This window comes from Mizuhopecten yessoensis, unplaced genomic scaffold (assembly GCF_002113885.1).
Source record: "Mizuhopecten yessoensis strain PY_sf001 unplaced genomic scaffold, ASM211388v2 scaffold1595, whole genome shotgun sequence".
NCBI lineage: Eukaryota > Metazoa > Mollusca > Bivalvia > Pectinida > Pectinidae > Mizuhopecten > Mizuhopecten yessoensis.
Window position 1 is genome coordinate 1,337,720 of NW_018404125.1, and position 21,858 is coordinate 1,359,577.

General features: G+C 40.1%; 1 protein-coding gene across 4 annotated transcripts in view; it reads left to right on the plus strand.

Annotated features, from left to right (window-relative positions):
- Window positions 1–2,173: 2,173 nt before the first annotated feature.
- LOC110466115 (dynamin-binding protein-like) overlaps window positions 2,174–21,858 on the plus strand; it is a 49,358-nt gene continuing 29,673 nt past the window's right edge. For 2 of the 4 annotated variants that reach the window (XR_002464694.1, XM_021522446.1), the window contains exons 1-7: window positions 3,027–3,133; window positions 6,126–6,332; window positions 6,554–6,839; window positions 7,137–9,311; window positions 9,733–9,800; window positions 13,534–13,672; window positions 20,420–20,661. Coding sequence is in view for 3 of the 4 variants with exons in the window: in XM_021522446.1 (XP_021378121.1) it covers window positions 6,554–6,839; window positions 7,137–9,311; window positions 9,733–9,800; window positions 13,534–13,672; window positions 20,420–20,661 (2,910 nt within the window). In the remaining variant the exon portion in view is untranslated. Of the gene's footprint in view, window positions 2,261–3,026; window positions 3,134–5,731; window positions 5,840–6,125; window positions 6,333–6,553; window positions 6,840–7,136; window positions 9,312–9,732; window positions 9,801–13,533; window positions 13,673–20,419; window positions 20,662–21,858 lie in introns of those variants that run through there. The other 2 variants (XM_021522457.1, XM_021522463.1) reach the window with 2 other exon arrangements.

The following is a 21,858-nucleotide window of genomic DNA, read 5'->3' on the forward strand; positions in this document are numbered from 1 at the left end:
ATAGAAAAAATAAAATTAACGACCGACTAAAAAACTAGCTGCTTTCACCCTTCACAGGGCTCTTCAGGTTTATTCAAAAGAGAACAACGTCGTGACGTCACAATTACATGTCATCACACTACAATAGTAACGTGACGTCACGAAGTACACAAGATTGGTGGACAATTTGGCGTAAAATTTTATTGTGGCCTGTTGAGACTCGGTTTTAATATTTTTATTAGTTGGTCTTCTTTCGTTTCTCTTAAAATAGTGTCTGATGAAAATAGTTGATACAAAGGTAATACATTAAATTTATCTCCAGCACATTCATGAATATGTTTGTTAACATGAAGATTTCGTAAAGAATCAGTTCTAGTTTGTTGTCTATGTACAGTCATACGTGTTCTGAGTTCATTACCGGTTTGACCGATGTAAAAATCACCACATTTAGAACAAACGATTGCATAAATTACATTTTTTGATTTACAATTCATATTTACCTTCACAGTAAATTTCAAACCATTCTTGAAAATAAAAGTATTACACTCGATAATCATAGGACATGTAGCACATCTTGGTGTCTTACATTTGGATACTTTTGGTGTTACACAAGAATTATCAAACTTAGAACATGTCAACATACGTTTCAAGTTTTTAGGTTGGCGTCTACAGTGTAAAATAGCATGTTTATTAAAAATGTTTCTCATACGCCTGCTACTTTGCTTTAACTCTTCACATTTGTTCTTTATCACAGGAAACATATTACAATTCCGTGGATTGAAAGTAGAAACAAAAGGAACTAACTTTGATTCATCCTTTAGTTTTTGTAGACGGGAAGTAAAGGGTCCCTTTTCAATAGCTTTCTGTATACCATGTTCTATTATCTCAGTAGGATAACATTGAGCTTTAAGGTATTGCTTTAGTTGACTTAGTCTAGCAATTTGAGCTTGTTGGTCACTGACGATAGTGACAATCCGTGAGGCAAGATTAAATGGAATATTAACTTTAGTGTGTTTACTGTGGTTAGAGTAAAAATTTAGATAATTATGTGCATCTGTAGCTTTACAATATAAATCCGTTGTAATCTTATTTGAATCTAGTTGAACTAAAACATCTAAGAAAGGTAAAGACGTTTCGCTACACTCCATCGTATAACAAATAGAAGGATGTAAAGAATTCAATAGGTTTTGAAATTCATTTAAATCCTTATCAGAAGGCCATATAACAAAACAATCGTCAAGGAACCTTAAAAAATTATTTCTGATAAATTCAGTAAAGTTTTCCCCAAACTTTGTCTCAATCTTAGAATAAAGTGTTTCCTCTAAGTATCCTAAAACTAAGGTTGCATATATATAAACGCGTATATATGCTAATTATCTTATTTTGTTGATCATCATTTTTTTCAAGTCTGTCCTGTTTCTGTTGTTTCAAGGAAACAGGTGAATAACTATTCTAATTGGGGCCAGTCAGGAGTGGGCGATTGGGTTTGGGAGGGAGCGAGCCGTTTTTTCTGTATTCCGAACTAATTTCAGCAAAGTTGCTAAGTCAGATGAAATGAACATTCCCGACAAAAGCACATAATTTTGTTCACGTCTACTCATCACCTTATGTTTCAATTTTTCGGAGCCGCTTCTTTATCTGTGGTATTGGGGCCTTCTTGGATTAAATAAATGGCCGACATGTCAAAACCTTTTACGAAAGATATATTGGTCGCGTCAACTTTCCGACAACGCTGGTTTTTGTCTGCACTTAAACTATCCAGGCCAACAAGAGTGTTAAATATACGATATACGATTGCTGTAAAGCAGAGATACTTCCCATTACGTTTCATATCAGATGACAGCGACTTGTAATTTATAAAATTTAGCTTCCGGTCTATGAGAATAAACGACGTTAATGATTAACCCTAAGGCTTACTTAGGTATACATTATCAAGCAAGCTGACAGCTAATTTTTAACGGCATTATTAACATTACGACTTACTTTAGATTAATTACATACATTATCAAAATGTTGGCAAACTTTTATGTGAATCTCTGTATAGTCTGTTAATATATACTGTTAATACCTGCGAACTAGAGTATACGATCATGTAGACATAGGCAAATATTATCCTGGAGCTTATATCAGCTATTGGTAATGTTGGTTTGGTCTGGTTTATATGTAGGGTTAAACGTCGTATCAATCGTTAGTCATTTAAGGATATGGTGATGTTGTAAATGTTTGCCTTTAAAGCTATGTCATTCCACGTGGACTGTAAATGCCATACCAACACAGTTCAGTGAGCATATATATTTACCAGTTTTAAGAGTATTTTGATAGTTTCTAAGTCAAAATATGCTGAGTAAAATTCGAATTTAGACTAGACTAAAAGTGTATCTATCGTGTTCTTGTTCAGTGAAAAGCACAGACAGTCGTTTCCTGACGTCATAATAATGAGGGCGTCGACAGGTAGGTAATGGCAGTCAGCAGCCTGTATGAATGCCATCTGAATTTGGTAATATCACGGAATTAGATTGTTATCTAAGTCCGTGGTAATATGAATATATGTAAGCATTCATTTCCCCTATGAATGCCAACTGAAAGCAGTTCAATACTTATATCAGAGACGTATAATACATGTATTATACGTCTCTGCTTATATTTACCAATTTTGGAATCTGTTCATCTCATAGAAAGCTCAATTACATTTACTATTAATTAACATTTAGTAAAAATAATGTGTGTATCGTGTATGCTTGTTCAATGAATAGAATAGCCATCGCCCAGGGAGGGTCAGTGGTATCCAAACTACCAATTATGACTTCATAATAATGATGACGTCAACACTGGGGATAGAGTGGAAATTAAACTATAGTGAACATTACAGAGGCTATTTATGCAAATGTTAATTCATGCGTGAAAGTCAGTCCGATGTTAAATCATAATCGAACAACTCTGCTCGAACCAGTTCAACCGTTTGGAACCCGATAAAAGAAGGCGGGCATGCCTAATTATCCCTGAATTTTTTTCTGAGAGTTATCTTCCCTGAAATGACAGGTGGCGTTTGTGTTAGAATGGCGACTAACTGTCAAGTGAAAGTGGTTTAGTTACTGAAAATCGTTAAAAACAAAGTTTGTGGGAGTGCCATGCCATTGACAGATTTGGTTGGACCGTAAGTGAGAATATGCATGACATTTTCATATTTGACTGGGTGTTAAACCTACTTAATTTGACTCCGACATGTTTATTATGGCATTGTTTACAAAACCAGCTGCGTTCAAGATCATAGGTGAACTTCTCACTGTCAGTGATCTGTTCGTTTATGTAGACACACCGGTTTCTCCTTTCTTTAAATGTAACATTGTCGGGGATAAATCTTGACGGACCTGTTAATGTTGATACAGACATTGTAAGTCTTTGTCAAATCTAGAAACCAACATCAATAGGTCCGTCTCTGATCAAATCGTTTGAAACTCATGCTCAATAAACGAAAAGGGACAAGTGCCATCATTCAGTACTGTACTAGGCCTACCACAGGCTCAAGATTCTTGATGTCCTGGTCTAGCAATTTATCGGTTAATTTGCAAATGTCAATAACAGTTTTTTATTGGCAGATATTTTACAGGAGATTATGATATGTATAGAACTATATATATATAGGTACATTCTGTAGTATTCATAAGAAAAAACTTTCTAATACAGTGACCTGCCATAGTTCAGTTCAGTTTTCAGATTCCTCCGATTATTTGGCAGAGCACCCAAATAGGTCCTTGGTATTTATAATTTGGTTGGATTGGCGAGGTCCTTTAGAATATAATACACTACAGCACAAGGAATTCACACTGGGGCTATGTACAAATGGACGTATTTACATGTGTCCCTATCATCAGCCCATCATGAAACTCAGTCCATTCATGAGTAGTAGTAATCCGGATATAATAATGTCAGTAGGAAAGGAGGAACATCATTGACTGCTCAGAGATTGAGTGCAGATAGGTAACAGGTTCTCTTCAGATGTATGTTGGTTAGGAACTCCCTTCTTATTTGCGTTTATTATGCATATGTTGATCAGTAAGATGGCGAGAACAGTCGAGGATAAGTTGAGTGAAGCTCTCTGGGTCTTCCAGTGGATTCTGTTTAGTCAGTCCAGGGATCTTGATGAGATTTCTTTTGCATCAGAATCTAATATCCTCCAGTCTGCAGCATTCAGCTATGAAGTGGCATCTTGATTCAGGTTGGGAGTCACAGAGTTTACAGGTGGGGTCAACCTCAAATTGGTTGAATCTGGCTCGGTTTGACTGCAGAATGTACGTTCCAGTTAGAATCCTAGCTTTTAATTCTGCTCTCTGTGTGTCCCTTTGTATTGGATTTGTCATTGAGTATAGATGGTGGGGTACTCCAACTTTCAGTGCATCCGGGTTTAGATATTTCAGAGAGGGTTTCTCTTTTACCTCATACCTCCATTTAGATTCCACTTTCCCGTTTATGGCCGCATTGAGGATGAGTCTCCATTCATATTTATTTGGGGTGTTAAGGAGCAGATGGTATGCTGTTGGCAAGTTGTCGAGTTGCAGTAGTCGCCAGATCTCTGAGAAGATGCTGGGTTCATCAGCTGACTTTACAGCAAGTTGCCGCACAGCAATCCGGTATTCGATGGAGTTTGGTTTAGACAGGACACAGTGAAAGAGGTTGAGCAGGTTTTTGTGGATGACGGTGGTGGTAGGCAGGATACCGACGAGGCCGAGAACAGCCTCGGAGGGTGTTCTGTCTGGTAGGTGCTGCATTTGATGCAGATACTTCCTCTGAAATCTCTCGAGGCTTTCCAGGTAGGACTTGTTGAGGAGCTGCATCTCCAGGCCATACAGTATTCTGGGAATGATGTTAACTGACCAGATGTATCCCTTTGAGGTTTGGCTTAGCCCAGTCTTGCCATGCAGACCTGCTCCCATGAGGGAGTAGACGGTTCTCCTTCCCTTTTCAATCTTCTCCTGCAAACTGGATTTTCTTTCTGTGGATCTTAATATGCCGAGGTGGACTGTTGTTTTGCCAAGTTGTACTTCCTTGCCTTGGAGGATAGGCAGGTTAATGTCCTGATTTGAGTTGTACTGGAGGATAGAGCTTTTCGAGGGATGTATCCGATACCGGCTACTGTTGCTGAATTGCTCCACAGTGTCGACCATTTGTCTCATTTCTGCATCCGAGTGGGAGAGCAGGGCAAGATCATCAGCACAGGTGACGTGAGGGATGTGTATGTTTCCGACAGTGGCACCCTGATATTTACCCTCTAGTTGTAGGAGAAGGGGGTTATTGTAGCGCTTATAATGCTCTGTTGAGAGGACTCCTCCTTGTCTAACACCTTGCAGTAGATTGATTTCCTTAGAGAGTGTTACTTGCCATTTTACTCTGGATGTCATATTCTCATAGAGGTTATGAAGAAGGATCCAGTCTGGGCTTTGTATACGATTGAAGAATAGTTGGTGAAGAGGATTTTCATGATTTACCACGTCGAATGCCTTCTGTGTACCAAAGGTCATGAGCAGTAGTTTCTCCTTGTTTGATTTGGCTTCTAGTTGGCATTCTGTGATAATTACGGCCTATTTCGCTGATGAGGTTCCTTTTATGAAACCCGATCGGAGTTGGGACTGGGTTCTCAGGAGGATCGTTTTATGTCTGCTCTTTAGTACATGTTCCAGTATCTTGAGTAGTACAGGAGTAACAGTGATTCCTCTATAGTTCCCTGGTTCATCTGTTGGACCTTTCTTGTGTACAGGTGTTAGCAGGCCGAGTTTGAAGGCTACTGGTACCTCTTTCCGCTGCTACATCACGTTTACTATCGCCTTCAGGTTATCCAGAATCCTATCTCCTGCATAAGTATTAGGTCAGTGATCAATCTCTTGCATGATATTTTACGTATTTATATCAACCCTTAATCTGCATTAACCATCCATAAATAAAAATAATATGCCAAAAATTATATTTAAATACATACAGAATAAGAATTCAGGTGTTGAGTCACTGTTTTGACTCTTTATTTATCCCACCATGTAAGTTCTAACTGTTGTAAATTAGTGTAGTAGATTTTGATTGTCTGATACATGTGTGAAGGGTATCCCAAGAAAGGAGGTGCCACATGATACATTGTATGTACTGTGGTTCATTTACAGGAAGTGATATCTCATTACCATAGCAACAATGTAACCGTGGCTTCCAACAGTCCTCTTTAGTGAGTGTGATGGAACTGATATGGTTTATAGTTTATGGGCCAGTGATCCTTTCTACCAAGTATGCCTGTCCATCTGACTGACATTTAGCATGCTGTGGCTGTTACGAGTGTCTGAAGGATACCAAAGGTTGACCTGCCTGATATCAAGGTAACTGATTCAGATTTAGTTAACAAAGTCATTTAAGAATAAAATGACGGTAAAATTCAGCATCTGCAACATGTGTAGTTTCAACACCTACATGTGTTTATAGGTGATTTTCATTTGACATTATGTTTTGAAATCAGAAATCATAAATTGTTCTAGCTTAGTACTATTATTGTATTATTCTGAATATCATTATTAAGTATGATTTGCTATTGATTTGTCAGATGAAGCCTGATGTGTCAGATTATGTGGACCAGTATGTCCGTGCAGTGTACGATTTCAACTCGACACAGAGAGGGGAAATAAATCTCTCAAAAGGGGAGATAATTCGTGTGTCATCAGTGGTGGACAGTAATTGGCTGAGGGGAAGGAAAGGAGACATTGAGGGAAGTTTCCCGGTGAGTTTTGTGGAGAAGATATGTTTACCTGCTGTACAACTCGGGCAGAAGGTGTTTGGGGCTACAGAGAACTTTCCTTCTCAAGAACAAGGCGACCTGCAGTTCAAGAAAGGTATATGGATTTCAGTAGCAGTTTTATGGCATAATTAGATCATAATTGAAGAATGATTAACTCTTTTTTCCTTGTCTTCAAAGCATTCCTTCAAGCCACATATATATATTGCTAGTGGAATGCTGGGATATAGGGCTATCAAGTTTATGCAAAGAATGATACAAATGTTATTAGAAATGGTACTACAAAAGCCTATTAGAAATGGTACTACCAATGTATTAGTGTTGTAGACAAGACATTTGGTGTGACATGTCACTGATTCAGTAATTTCTTTAGCCAATTATTTCCCATTTTCAGGTGTAGTGGTCATTGGTCTGCACCGAATAGATGATAACTGGTGGGAGGGTAAATCTGGAGGTCATAATGGGATATTCCCATTGACACATGTGATGGAGCTAGAGGTCCCCTCCTCTCTTCGTGAGAGGTCCAAGAGTGTGCACTCGTCTGAACCAATGTTTGCCAGAGCCCTTAGGGACTCGGTGGCCCAGCTGGACGAGGAACTAGGGTTCAAGGCTGGGGACATGATCACTATCAAAGAGGTGGTAGATGCAGACTGGTATATTGGAGAGCTGGGCAGTCGCTCAGGCATGTTCCTGGCATCCTGTGTTGAGCTATTACAAGATACCACTGCCCAGGATGATCACTGTAAGACCGACTCACATCAGGATAACTCCCGTCAGAACTCCAGTGCTGCGGAGGTGAACAATGTAAAAAGTAAGCCATACCAACCAAATTCTTCTCTACACAAAAGTGATACAAATTCTGTAGGTCCTACAGATAATACTGTATCAACTACGAACTCCAATGTGTCTTCAGATGCTGATTTGACTTCACGTTCCACCTCACATGAGTCAGACATCACACCGTATGCACGAACTCTCTACCCCTTTGTAGGACAGTCTGACGACGAATTGACATTCCGTGGAAATGAGATGGTGTATCTTATACAACATGTGGATGATCAGTGGATAGAAGGAGAATTGGAGGGGAAAACTGGACTGTTTCCTGCCTCTTACGTGTCCATAATTGTTGATTGCCCTTATGCATCTGGTCCAGTATCGACAGATCTTTCTTCTGTCGACCAGTCAAGTAATCAGTGTTCAGTGATTGGTGGGTCTGAGGAGGTGTCAGAGGGCAGTGTGGACCCACAGTTAAGGAAAACTGAGAGTGTAGTGCATAAGTTCAGTGGCAGTGATCCCAAGGTAGGTCGTTATGGACTGGTCAAGTTCACGTTTGTAGAGGAAAACAGTGGAGACCTGAGTGTCATGGAGGGAGACACTGTTCTTATTTTGAAACTTATTGATGAGAATTGGGTCATGGCCCAGGATGACAGAGGCAAGGAAGGAATATGTCCTAAAAGTTTTGTAGAAATCTTTGATGATAGTCCAGACTTCCAGCCACAAGGAAAGTCAGTTACAGAGTCAGTCAGGCCAGTTGTTGATGAACAGTTAGCTGGAGTTCAAGTTTACAAGTCACCAATGCTCAGCAAACATCATTCATTGAACGAAATTTCAAAAAATCAAAACATTGATAAACCCAAGTCATTGGTGAAACCTTTGGTGTCCCCAAAGCCAACCCTTAAGCCAAAACCAGCATTACTTCCAAAGCCTGTTGGGCCCATGAAGGCCACCTTCCTGTCCAGAGTACACGCCGTTGAGGAGAGTAGCAGTATGCAGAGGTCTCCGTCCTCTCCTGTGTTACAGAGTGCCATGGTTCCAGATGCAAACTCAAAAACTAAATCTTCCTCTACTTGTGAACTAGATAGGATGGGGTTGGGTCAGCCACCAAGATGGACTGATGGGCCCGCGATCAACAAAAACCTTGACTTTCTGATTGCTGGTGAGATGGAGAAGGCAATGGAAGAGACACGTTCCCGAAGCTCAAGCATTCAGAGTACAACCTCCTCTGGGTCAAGTGTCGGCTCAGTCACAAAAGATACTGAGGCTCAGGGGTCACTGGCTGTCCCTATGAGAGCAAAACGTCCTCCTCCACCTAGCCAAACGTCTATCAACCAACACAGACACACTGTAAATTTTCCAGTGACCTTTGACTCTTCTGCAACTCAACAACCACGCTTCAGTAAACAGAACAGTCTTGCAACATCCCCAGGCCTGAATAGCGGTAATGAAATAAGTGTTGGTAACTCCACATTCTTCACCGACGTCTTGATCCCAGATCGAAAAATCCCTGTCATGAGGAAGCCTCCGCCTCCTCAAAGGACTGCATCCATTGATACTTTTGACCGCAAGCTGTCATTGAGAAAACCTCCTCCACCTCGCCCCACAGTCCCTCGGGGTAGTTCACAGGACACTCGGACTGGCAAGACTGTACCTCATAGGTCTGCTCCCCGCCCTCCCAAAAATGTGCGTGTTCCGTCCCGCCCCGCTCCACCCACCCCTTCACAGATGTGCCCTCCTCCCCCCAAGCGACCACCTCCAAGGAGACCTTTGTCAGAGGAAGCCATTGAAAAGTGTAAGTAAAAAGCTTTGTGTTGTTGAATGTTTTGTTCATTTCGCATTTTCCAAATCTATTTTTTCTGTCACAGAGATATAGCATTCTGTTGGTTCATTTGTACATAAGTACCATTTGTCATCGCTCTTGTGACTTCATTTCTTAAGGATCTTTATCAACTTTCATAGATCGATCAAGAAGGAGGATATCTTGAACCAATGTTAACTCTTGGGCTCTTTAGCTTTTCTGGTCTGAAGGACCCAGGACAGCTAATCCATGCTGAAACATCTGTTTTCCTTCTGTCAGTTTGTCCGACATCAACTTTTTCCTTTAAAAGCCTGCAAGTGAAACAACGTTTCAAAACTTCATTCCCGAAATTCTGCGTGTAGAATAGACACAAGGAATTAAACACAGTTTGTATTGACATAATATAAAATTGCAGATGAAGCCAATGCCGAGATCATTCGGGACTTACGTAACAGGATACAGGAGGTAGAGCAGGACTTGGAGGTGAGCAGGCTTCATTACAATTATTGCTGGCAACATATCTAGCTGTCCTAATCATTTTGTAGTTAAGAAAAATAAATGAATTAGAATATTTGATGACATGGAATTTATCTGGAAAAAGTAACATGATAATGACTCCCATCATGCATTCCTCATGACTGAAAAGTATCTTACAAATATCCGCAGATAAACTTTAAATAGTCGATAATACCGGAATGTTATGTAAAGGTGTGCTCAAATGGTGAATTTATACCATGTTGCAGCATCAGGTCATCTATTCTTCACACATAAACATTTACCTCATATTGCTACTAGTCAAGCATGCCGATTTTTGACACGTGCGTTAGGTAACGCAGGTGTCTAGGGGATTGTGCATACTACAAAGTTTGCTTAACCCATCTGTAACCTTATATGGTCTCTTTGCCCTATATAGAATCTGATTTCTCCTTATATGGAACAGAATTCGTTACTTTTCATATATTCATATGCAAATGTTTTTGGCAGCGATCCCTAGCATTTTCATTCATACCGTAGTGACGCCATTTTGTGGTTAGCCAACGAATAGGCAGAGAAAGCATTCACTTCAATACTTTTGTGGGAAGTTAGGTTTTTGGCTTCTCTCATTTGTATTACTTGTTTAGGTATAATTGATGTTTATGATTAACAGATAGGGATCTGTTTCTTTCAGTGAGGCCAAATGAAATTAATTACTTGGTTCTCAGGCCATTTTTTTTCAAAATAGATGCGGCAGGGCAGTATCTTGAACCCCCCATTCCTTATTTGTACCGAAATGAGCGCCATTTGTACACAAGACTCATAATCATTTTAACGCTTGCCTGTATCTCAATCCTTACCTTTAAATTTTCTGGATTTTATTTAAAGATGGCAGCTGGCGCATTCACGTTTTTTTTTTATTACTTTCACGATAAAATTGGCAATGCGCACAGTGCCATGAAATGCGTGCGGGCCTGAGAACTAAGTAGTCAATTTTTTGTGGTCTTAATCACCATAACTTAGGGTAGAGCTTTTCATTTTGTTTATGATTCCAGAAGATTAGCTGCTACTATATCGGTGCTGATATTTGTGTGTTTACACTTTTGAGACGGCCAGAAGTGGGTGATAGTATTAACAGGAATAGGTTCTCGCTCCTCGCTCACATGCTTTTAGATGGTGAGACGGGGTTTGAGGTTTAAATCATCATCGAGGCTATTTGGTAGGGGAGCAAGGGGTTAAAAACAGCGGGTTTTCACAAGGATCGTCGTCTCGATAGAATCGTCCCGCCGACTCACTTCTCCTGCTGGGGAATGCGCTGGTAACAGTGCAGCAGAGGCACTGATAACAGTACTGTGCCCAGTACGGCTACGCAGGTTTACTTACAATAGAGTGTGCTATAGGAACCACTTGATGTGTATAAGGGATCGTTGGGGGCTTCAGTATTACTACCTAATGGTTAGCTATGGATTTATAGTGAAGCTAGTAACATGTGGTCTGCTGGTAGTGTTGTTGGATAGGATCAACCTCTGTTTATGTGGTGGTTGAATTACATATGTAATTTGTGTAGTTGTCATAGTTAGACACTTAGGTTATGATCTTTCATTGTTAACTTATAAATATTCTTTTGTCCTGTTAATAAACAGTTACTTGTATTTTGAAACACTTTGTTGAGTTATTGAATCGATTGCTTATCTTACCACTACATCTAGTGTTCAAACCTGTAGTAAAAGCAGGTCTGTAACCTGTAGTGAAAACAGGTCTGTAACCTGAAGTGAAAACAGGTCTGTAACCTGAAGTGAAAACAAGTCTGTAACCAGAAGAAGCGACGAGGTCTAGAGAGGGCTACATTGAAAGTTGTCGACTTTGAATAAATACCAAAACCTATATGATCACGAATCGGATTAACGGAGTGACAACTGGTGCCCGCCCTCTCCAGACCAGTTCCCCCTATTACACTTTCTTAACTAGTCAGATGTATGTGAAAAATACAACAATGCATGTATTTTGTATGTTTGAAATTAATGGAAAATATTCTGATTAACTTTCTAACAAAGCTCTGCTTGTTGAAATTGTGCTTCTCGTGCTCTTCCCAATATTAAAATCAAAATAGTTTAAAGTTGAAATTGCCACCTATTTGAAGAAATATATCTAAATGAGAACAGTTATGAAGGATAAAAAATTCTGTGAGATGTATTTGTTGAGGAAATCTGGGTAAAAGGTACCCCTACCCCCACCCTGGTCTTAACCGTCCAAGACCACTGGCCCAACTGTCTGTGTATCAAATACTTGTATAAATACATATACATGCAATACGCCAGTGCATAGTCCCATGAACATACTCTTGTGTAACTTACAGAGCAGTATTAAACCCTAAGAGGCTTGAAAATCTGTCCATGGAACTTTACCTGGCAAGTTTAGTACATTTCACATGATGTGAAATTAGCAAGCAATGGTTAAGCTTAATTGACCCTCAACTTGGACAATTTTGGGGATTTTTTGCATAAAAACTGATAACTGAAGTTTGATGTGATTCATGTATTATAATATTTATTTACAGTGAGATTGTTGTTTTATGACACAATGTTCATTAGTCTCCCACCGGTCTCTGGAGGGGGGGATATAGGAATGGATTTAAGTTTCATGCTGTGACCATTAACATAATTATAAGAAGAAGTGTATACTGACATATGACCCATGACAAAATCCTAGTTGACCTTAAGACAATTGTGACACACGTGCACTGCTGCTGGTCTGTAGTAAATATTTTTTCACCCTCTACCAATAGGCACTAAGGAGATATTGCAACAGTCATATAATTATGCATTTGGAAGTCCATCCTTATTTATGGCAGAAGCAGAGCCAAAAGCTTCTTGAAGCAGTATTTGTGGTTGGTCCTCGGAGGGAAAATATATTTCAGACTATTGCCAACACAGACATTAGATAAGAGTAAATATCTGTTCACATCAATTTCAGCAAATTTAAATGGTGTCGATCCTGCATCTCAACTGACTGTATTGTGTTTGTTTTTCCTAAAATGTTATATATATATAACTATGGAAAAATTGCAACATCAAGAAGACATGTGTCTGGAGTACTTTCAGTACTTTGATTACTGAATTTACTAAGACTACGAGTAGAAAACTTGGGCCAATTAGAAAAAAAGAGAGAAATATCTGAAGTATTGGCACACAAATTTTGGTCAAATTTGGTTAGAAGCATCAATGGGCCAAAAGAACCCAATGTAACACAATCAATAGGCATGGCTTCCCTAGGGACAGAGAGGTAGGGTCAAAAAGGGAAATAGAGGGATGTCTTAAAAAGACTATGTAATTACTCTTTCAGTACTGATAAAGGGATTTATATATAAATGAAGCTTGTGGTACCACTAAGGGCTGTGTAATTTGTTGACAGAATTGTTGTAAGTCAAGTGTGAGCTCTGCTGTTATTGATAGAACTATGGTAAATGAAGCTGTGTTGTTTGTTGATAGAACTATGATAAATGAAGCTGTGTTCGTTTGTTGACAGAACTATGGTAAATGAAGCTGTGCTGTTTGTTGATAGAACTATGGTAAATGAAGCTGTGTTGTTTGTTGCCAGAACTATGGTAAATGAAGCTGTGTTCGTTTGTTGATAGAACTATAGTAAATGAAGCTGTGTTGTTTGTTGATAGAACTATGGTAAATGAAGCTGTGCTGTTTGTTGATAGAACTATGGTAAATTAAGCTGTGTTGTTTGTTGACAGAATTGTCGTAAGTGTAAGGGTGAGTTGGAAGTGATGCTGTACAACAGTCCAGAGGAAGATCGTGCAGAGGTGTACGACAATGTAGAATTCTATGATGAAAACATCAAAGGTCTTACAGACGAGTTGCAAAACCTGAGGGGTGAGTTTGCCACAGTTTTCTTCTGGATCACGCTTTAGCTTCTGGAAATAATCTCAAAATCCAAAAGATTTAGGACCTCTGTACCTCTGTATCTCTGTACCTCTGTATCTCTGTACCTCTATCTCTGTATCTCTGTACCTCTGTATCTCTGTACCTCTGTATCTCTGTACCTCTGTATCTCTGTATCTCCGTACCTCTGTATCTCTGTACCTCTGTACCTCTGTATCTCTGTACCTCTGTACCTCTGTACCTCTGTATCTCTGTACCTCCGTACCTCTGTATCTCTGTATCTCTCTACCTCTATCTCTGTATCTCTGTACCTCTGTACCTCTGTACCTCTGTATCTCTGTATCTCTGTATCTCTGTACCTCTGTACCTCTGTATCTCTGTATCTCTGTTTCTCTGTACCTCTGTACCTCTGTATCTCTGTATCTCTGTACCTCTGTATCTCTGTACCTCTGTACCTCTGTACCTCTGTATCTCTGTATCTCTGTATCTCTGTACCTCTGTACCTCTGTATCTCTGTATCTCTGTATCTCTGTACCTCTGTACCTCTGTATCTCTGTATCTCTGTACCTCTGTATCTCTGTATCTCTGTACCTCTGTACCTCTGTATCTCTGTACCTCTGTATCTCTGTATCTCTGTACCTCTGTATCTCTGTATCTCTGTACCTCTGTACCTCTGTATCTCTGTACCTCTGTACCTCTGTATCTCTGTACCTCTGTATCTCTGTACCTCTGTACCTCTGTATCTCTGTATCTCTGTACCTCTGTATCTCTGTATCTCTGTACCTCTGTACCTCTGTATCTCTGTACCTCTGTACCTCTGTATCTCTGTATCTCTGTACCTCTGTATCTCTGTATCTCTGTACCTCTGTACCTCTGTATCTCTGTACCTCTGTACCTCTGTATCTCTGTACCTCTGTATCTCTGTACCTCTGTACCTCTGTATCTCTGTATCTCTGTACCTCTGTATCTCTGTATCTCTGTACCTCTGTACCTCTGTATCTCTGTACCTCTGTACCTCTGTATCTCTGTACCTCTGTATCTCTGTACCTCTGTACCTCTGTATCTCTGTATCTCTGTACCTCTGTATCTCTGTATCTCTGTACCTCTGTACCTCTGTATCTCTGTACCTCTGTACCTCTGTATCTCTGTACCTCTGTATCTCTGTACCTCTGTACCTCTGTATCTCTGTATCTCTGTACCTCTGTATCTCTGTATCTCTGTACCTCTGTACCTCTGTATCTCTGTACCTCTGTACCTCTGTATCTCTGTACCTCTGTATCTCTGTACCTCTGTACCTCTGTATCTCTGTATCTCTGTACCTCTGTATCTCTGTACCTCTGTACCTCTGTATCTCTGTATCTCTGTACCTCTGTATCTCTGTATCTCTGTACCTCTGTATCTCTGTATCTCTGTACCTCTGTACCTCTGTATCTCTGTACCTCTGTACCTCTGTATCTCTGTACCTCTGTATCTCTGTACCTCTGTACCTCTGTATCTCTGTATCTCTGTACCTCTGTATCTCTGTATCTCTGTATCTCTGTACCTCTGTATCTCTGTATCTCTGTACCTCTGTATCTCTGTATCTCTGTACCTCTGTACCTCTGTATCTCTGTACCTCTGTATCTCTGTACCTCTGTACCTCTGTATCTCTGTATCTCTGTACCTCTGTATCTCTGTATCTCTGTACCTCTGTACCTCTGTATCTCTGTACCTCTGTACCTCTGTATCTCTGTATCTCTGTACCTCTGTATCTCTGTATCTCTGTACCTCTGTACCTCTGTATCTCTGTACCTCTGTACCTCTGTATCTCTGTATCTCTGTACCTCTGTATCTCTGTATCTCTGTACCTCTGTACCTCTGTATCTCTGTACCTCTGTACCTCTGTATCTCTGTATCTCTGTACCTCTGTATCTCTGTATCTCTGTACCTCTGTACCTCTGTATCTCTGTACCTCTGTACCTCTGTATCTCTGTATCTCTGTACCTCTGTATCTCTGTATCTCTGTACCTCTGTACCTCTGTATCTCTGTACCTCTGTACCTCTGTATCTCTGTATCTCTGTACCTCTGTATCTCTGTATCTCTGTACCTCTGTACCTCTGTATCTCTGTACCTCTGTACCTCTGTATCTCTGTACCTCTGTATCTCTGTACCTCTGTACCTCTGTATCTCTGTACCTCTGTATCTCTGTACCTCTGTACCTCTGTATCTCTGTACCTCTGTATCTCTGTACCTCTGTACCTCTGTATCTCTGTACCTCTGTATCTCTGTACCTCTGTACCTCTGTATCTCTGTACCTCTGTATCTCTGTACCTCTGTACCTCTGTATCTCTGTACCTCTGTATCTCTGTACCTCTGTACCTCTGTATCTCTGTACCTCTGTATCTCTGTACCTCTGTACCTCTGTATCTCTGTACCTCTGTATCTCTGTACCTCTGTACCTCTGTATCTCTGTACCTCTGTATCTCTGTACCTCTGTACCTCTGTATCTCTGTACCTCTGTATCTCTGTACCTCTGTACCTCTGTATCTCTGTATCTCTGTACCTCTGTATCTCTGTATCTCTGTACCTCTGTACCTCTGTATCTCTGTACCTCTGTACCTCTGTATCTCTGTACCTCTGTATCTCTGTACCTCTGTACCTCTGTATCTCTGTATCTCTGTACCTCTGTATCTCTGTATCTCTGTACCTCTGTACCTCTGTATCTCTGTACCTCTGTACCTCTGTATCTCTGTACCTCTGTATCTCTGTACCTCTGTACCTCTGTATCTCTGTATCTCTGTACCTCTGTATCTCTGTATCTCTGTACCTCTGTACCTCTGTATCTCTGTACCTCTGTACCTCTGTATCTCTGTACCTCTGTATCTCTGTACCTCTGTACCTCTGTATCTCTGTATCTCTGTACCTCTGTATCTCTGTATCTCTGTACCTCTGTACCTCTGTATCTCTGTACCTCTGTACCTCTGTATCTCTGTATCTCTGTACCTCTGTATCTCTGTATCTCTGTACCTCTGTACCTCTGTATCTCTGTACCTCTGTACCTCTGTATCTCTGTATCTCTGTACCTCTGTATCTCTGTATCTCTGTACCTCTGTACCTCTGTATCTCTGTACCTCTGTACCTCTGTATCTCTGTATCTCTGTACCTCTGTATCTCTGTATCTCTGTACCTCTGTACCTCTGTATCTCTGTACCTCTGTACCTCTGTATCTCTGTATCTCTGTACCTCTGTATCTCTGTATCTCTGTACCTCTGTACCTCTGTATCTCTGTACCTCTGTACCTCTGTATCTCTGTATCTCTGTACCTCTGTATCTCTGTATCTCTGTACCTCTGTACCTCTGTATCTCTGTACCTCTGTATCTCTGTACCTCTGTACCTCTGTATCTCTGTACCTCTGTATCTCTGTACCTCTGTACCTCTGTATCTCTGTACCTCTGTATCTCTGTACCTCTGTACCTCTGTATCTCTGTACCTCTGTATCTCTGTACCTCTGTACCTCTGTATCTCTGTATCTCTGTACCTCTGTATCTCTGTATCTCTGTACCTCTGTACCTCTGTATCTCTGTACCTCTGTACCTCTGTATCTCTGTACCTCTGTATCTCTGTACCTCTGTACCTCTGTATCTCTGTATCTCTGTACCTCTGTATCTCTGTATCTCTGTACCTCTGTACCTCTGTATCTCTGTACCTCTGTACCTCTGTATCTCTGTACCTCTGTATCTCTGTACCTCTGTACCTCTGTATCTCTGTATCTCTGTACCTCTGTATCTCTGTATCTCTGTACCTCTGTACCTCTGTATCTCTGTACCTCTGTACCTCTGTATCTCTGTATCTCTGTACCTCTGTATCTCTGTACCTCTGTACCTCTGTACCTCTGTATCTCTGTACCTCTGTATCTCTGTACCTCTGTACCTCTGTATCTCTGTACCTCTGTATCTCTGTACCTCTGTACCTCTGTATCTCTGTACCTCTGTATCTCTGTACCTCTGTACCTCTGTATCTCTGTATCTCTGTACCTCTGTATCTCTGTATCTCTGTACCTCTGTACCTCTGTATCTCTGTACCTCTGTACCTCTGTATCTCTGTACCTCTGTATCTCTGTACCTCTGTACCTCTGTATCTCTGTATCTCTGTACCTCTGTATCTCTGTATCTCTGTACCTCTGTACCTCTGTATCTCTGTACCTCTGTACCTCTGTATCTCTGTACCTCTGTATCTCTGTACCTCTGTACCTCTGTATCTCTGTATCTCTGTACCTCTGTATCTCTGTACCTCTGTACCTCTGTATCTCTGTATCTCTGTACCTCTGTATCTCTGTACCTCTGTACCTCTGTATCTCTGTATCTCTGTACCTCTGTATCTCTGTATCTCTGTACCTCTGTACCTCTGTATCTCTGTACCTCTGTACCTCTGTATCTCTGTACCTCTGTATCTCTGTACCTCTGTACCTCTGTATCTCTGTATCTCTGTACCTCTGTATCTCTGTATCTCTGTACCTCTGTACCTCTGTATCTCTGTACCTCTGTACCTCTGTATCTCTGTACCTCTGTATCTCTGTACCTCTGTACCTCTGTATCTCTGTATCTCTGTACCTCTGTATCTCTGTATCTCTGTACCTCTGTACCTCTGTATCTCTGTACCTCTGTACCTCTGTATCTCTGTACCTCTGTATCTCTGTACCTCTGTACCTCTGTATCTCTGTATCTCTGTACCTCTGTATCTCTGTATCTCTGTACCTCTGTACCTCTGTATCTCTGTACCTCTGTACCTCTGTATCTCTGTACCTCTGTATCTCTGTACCTCTGTACCTCTGTATCTCTGTATCTCTGTACCTCTGTATCTCTGTATCTCTGTACCTCTGTACCTCTGTATCTCTGTACCTCTGTACCTCTGTATCTCTGTACCTCTGTATCTCTGTACCTCTGTACCTCTGTATCTCTGTATCTCTGTACCTCTGTATCTCTGTATCTCTGTACCTCTGTACCTCTGTATCTCTGTACCTCTGTATCTCTGTACCTCTGTACCTCTGTATCTCTGTACCTCTGTATCTCTGTACCTCTGTACCTCTGTATCTCTGTATCTCTGTACCTCTGTATCTCTGTATCTCTGTACCTCTGTACCTCTGTATCTCTGTACCTCTGTACCTCTGTATCTCTGTACCTCTGTATCTCTGTACCTCTGTACCTCTGTATCTCTGTATCTCTGTACCTCTGTATCTCTGTATCTCTGTACCTCTGTACCTCTGTATCTCTGTACCTCTGTACCTCTGTATCTCTGTACCTCTGTATCTCTGTACCTCTGTACCTCTGTATCTCTGTATCTCTGTACCTCTGTATCTCTGTATCTCTGTACCTCTGTATCTCTGTATCTCTGTACCTCTGTACCTCTGTATCTCTGTACCTCTGTATCTCTGTACCTCTGTACCTCTGTATCTCTGTATCTCTGTACCTCTGTATCTCTGTATCTCTGTACCTCTGTACCTCTGTATCTCTGTACCTCTGTACCTCTGTATCTCTGTACCTCTGTATCTCTGTACCTCTGTACCTCTGTATCTCTGTATCTCTGTACCTCTGTATCTCTGTATCTCTGTACCTCTGTACCTCTGTATCTCTGTACCTCTGTATCTCTGTACCTCTGTACCTCTGTATCTCTGTACCTCTGTATCTCTGTACCTCTGTACCTCTGTATCTCTGTATCTCTGTACCTCTGTATCTCTGTATCTCTGTACCTCTGTACCTCTGTATCTCTGTACCTCTGTACCTCTGTATCTCTGTACCTCTGTATCTCTGTACCTCTGTACCTCTGTATCTCTGTATCTCTGTACCTCTGTATCTCTGTATCTCTGTACCTCTGTACCTCTGTATCTCTGTACCTCTGTACCTCTGTATCTCTGTACCTCTGTATCTCTGTACCTCTGTACCTCTGTATCTCTGTATCTCTGTACCTCTGTATCTCTGTATCTCTCTACCTCTGTACCTCTGTATCTCTGTACCTCTGTATCTCTGTACCTCTGTACCTCTGTATCTCTGTACTTCTGTTCCTCTGTACCTCTGTACCTCTGTACATCTGTACCTTTGTACCTCTGTACCTCTGTACTTCTGTAACAATTGTAACTAGGCACCGGAACCTTTGTTTTCTGACATGACTAGCTTTAATATATGAATTCTAAAAGAAACCCAGACATTGCAAAAATTCATAGACCTTTCTGAAGTTGATATGAAGTTATGATTTAAAAAACAAAATGTCTTTCTTATTGACAAAAATAAAACGGAATGTTTCTCATTTGATGAAACAATTTTTATTTGAAAATATGATTTAAAAAATTAAAATTAATGCAAAGGTCAACATTGATGCATTGAGGAGAAAAAAAAGTTATTTTTACAAAAGAAAGAATAAACTTAAATGAGCAGGTTTTTTAAATTTTATTTTGAACATTGTACAAAATTTGAACTGAGGTCACTTACTTCTATTGTTTGGTGTTGAGAATTTTATCTCTGTGAATAAACTCTTCTGCTGTAAGTAGTATATTCATACTAGTGAGAAGAGGTTTTGAATATTACTTTTCATAAAAATAAGCTGTGTTTATTGTTGTTAGTTGTTTAATAGTCAAGTGAACTGATTAGCTGATTAGTTGGTTGGGTGATCTTATGGGTAACTGGTTACTATATTTAACCGATTTGGCAACCATATTTTAGATGAAGAACTAATTTATGATTTTGGTATACTTAATATGTTACAGAAACTCTTCAAAAACTGTCTCCGGAGGAAATGGACGCTGTTGAACAACAGATGGCCGAAGAGAAACAAAGGCAGGAAGAAGAGAAACGACAGATAGAGGAAAAGAAAAAACAGGAAGAATTGATGCAAAAAAGAAAGGAAAAGCGATCAAAAGTGATTGAGGAGTTGGTCCACACAGAAAAGGACTTTTTACAGAGTCTTCATCTGTGTATGGAAACTTTCCTTAATCCTCTGGCAGAAAAGGTAGAAAACACTTATCTATGTGTCAGACAAGGTTTTCCTTCTTATAATTGACAAATTTCCTTTTTATACGCCTGTCAAATAAGATGGGAGTATTATGGTATGGAGCCGTCCGGCCGGCCGGCATAAACTTTGGTTTGTCCGTCAATCTCCTCCTACATTTTTCGACCGATCTCTTTGAAACTTGGTTTACATTATAACCATGATATGAAGTTGTGTTTTCCTGAAAAGAATTTTGATTTCTACAATTTTTGCAAAAGTTATTGCCCTTTGTTTATTTCAGTATTTGATTTTTGTCCTGCCATTTCCTCCTACATTTTTCAACGGATCTCTTTGAAACTTGGTATACATTATTATAATCATGGTATGAAATTGTGTCTACCTTAAAAGAATTTGGATTTGAATATTTTTGCAAAAGTTTTTGCCCTTTGTTTCATTTCAGTATTTGATTTTTTTGTCCACAGATTTTCTCCTACATTTTTTGATGGATTTTTTTAAAAAACTTAGTAGGCTAAATAATTATGATATGTTGTTGTGTCTCTCGGAAAAGAATTTTGATTCGACAACTTTTGCAAAAGTTATTGCCCTTTGTTTATTTCAGTATTTGATTTTTGACCGGCGATCGTCTCCTACATTTTTTAATCAATCTATTTGATTTAATCATGAAATCAACTTGTGTTTAATGAGTTGGAGACTAGCTTCTGATTACCTGTATTCCCTAAAATATTAACAAGGTCCCTTAAAAGTGAGTTTTGAGATTTCAATGTGAGAATCCAAATGATACATTTCATTCATGTACCGGTGACATGAATGTATCACATTGTTTGTTGTCAGGTTTGACGGCTGGTACACATGCCAATTTTTGCCATTCCTTCTATACAGTTCCCCGAACCAATACTAAATATGTTATACAACTCAATAATAATCTTTTTTTAGCTCACCTGGCACAAAGTGCCAAGTGAGCTTATGCCGTGGTGCGTCGTCCGTCGTCCGTCCGTCCGTCCGTCGTCCGGCGTCAATATTTTACTTTAAACGACTTCTTCTTAATAACCGAAAGGCCTAGGGTGATGATATTTGGCCAGAAGCAAACTGGGATGAAGGGCTACCAAGTTTGTTCAAATAAATGACCTTCATCTATTTTCAAGGTCACAGGGGTCAAATATGTTAAAAACTTTAAACAACTTCTTCTCAATAACCAAA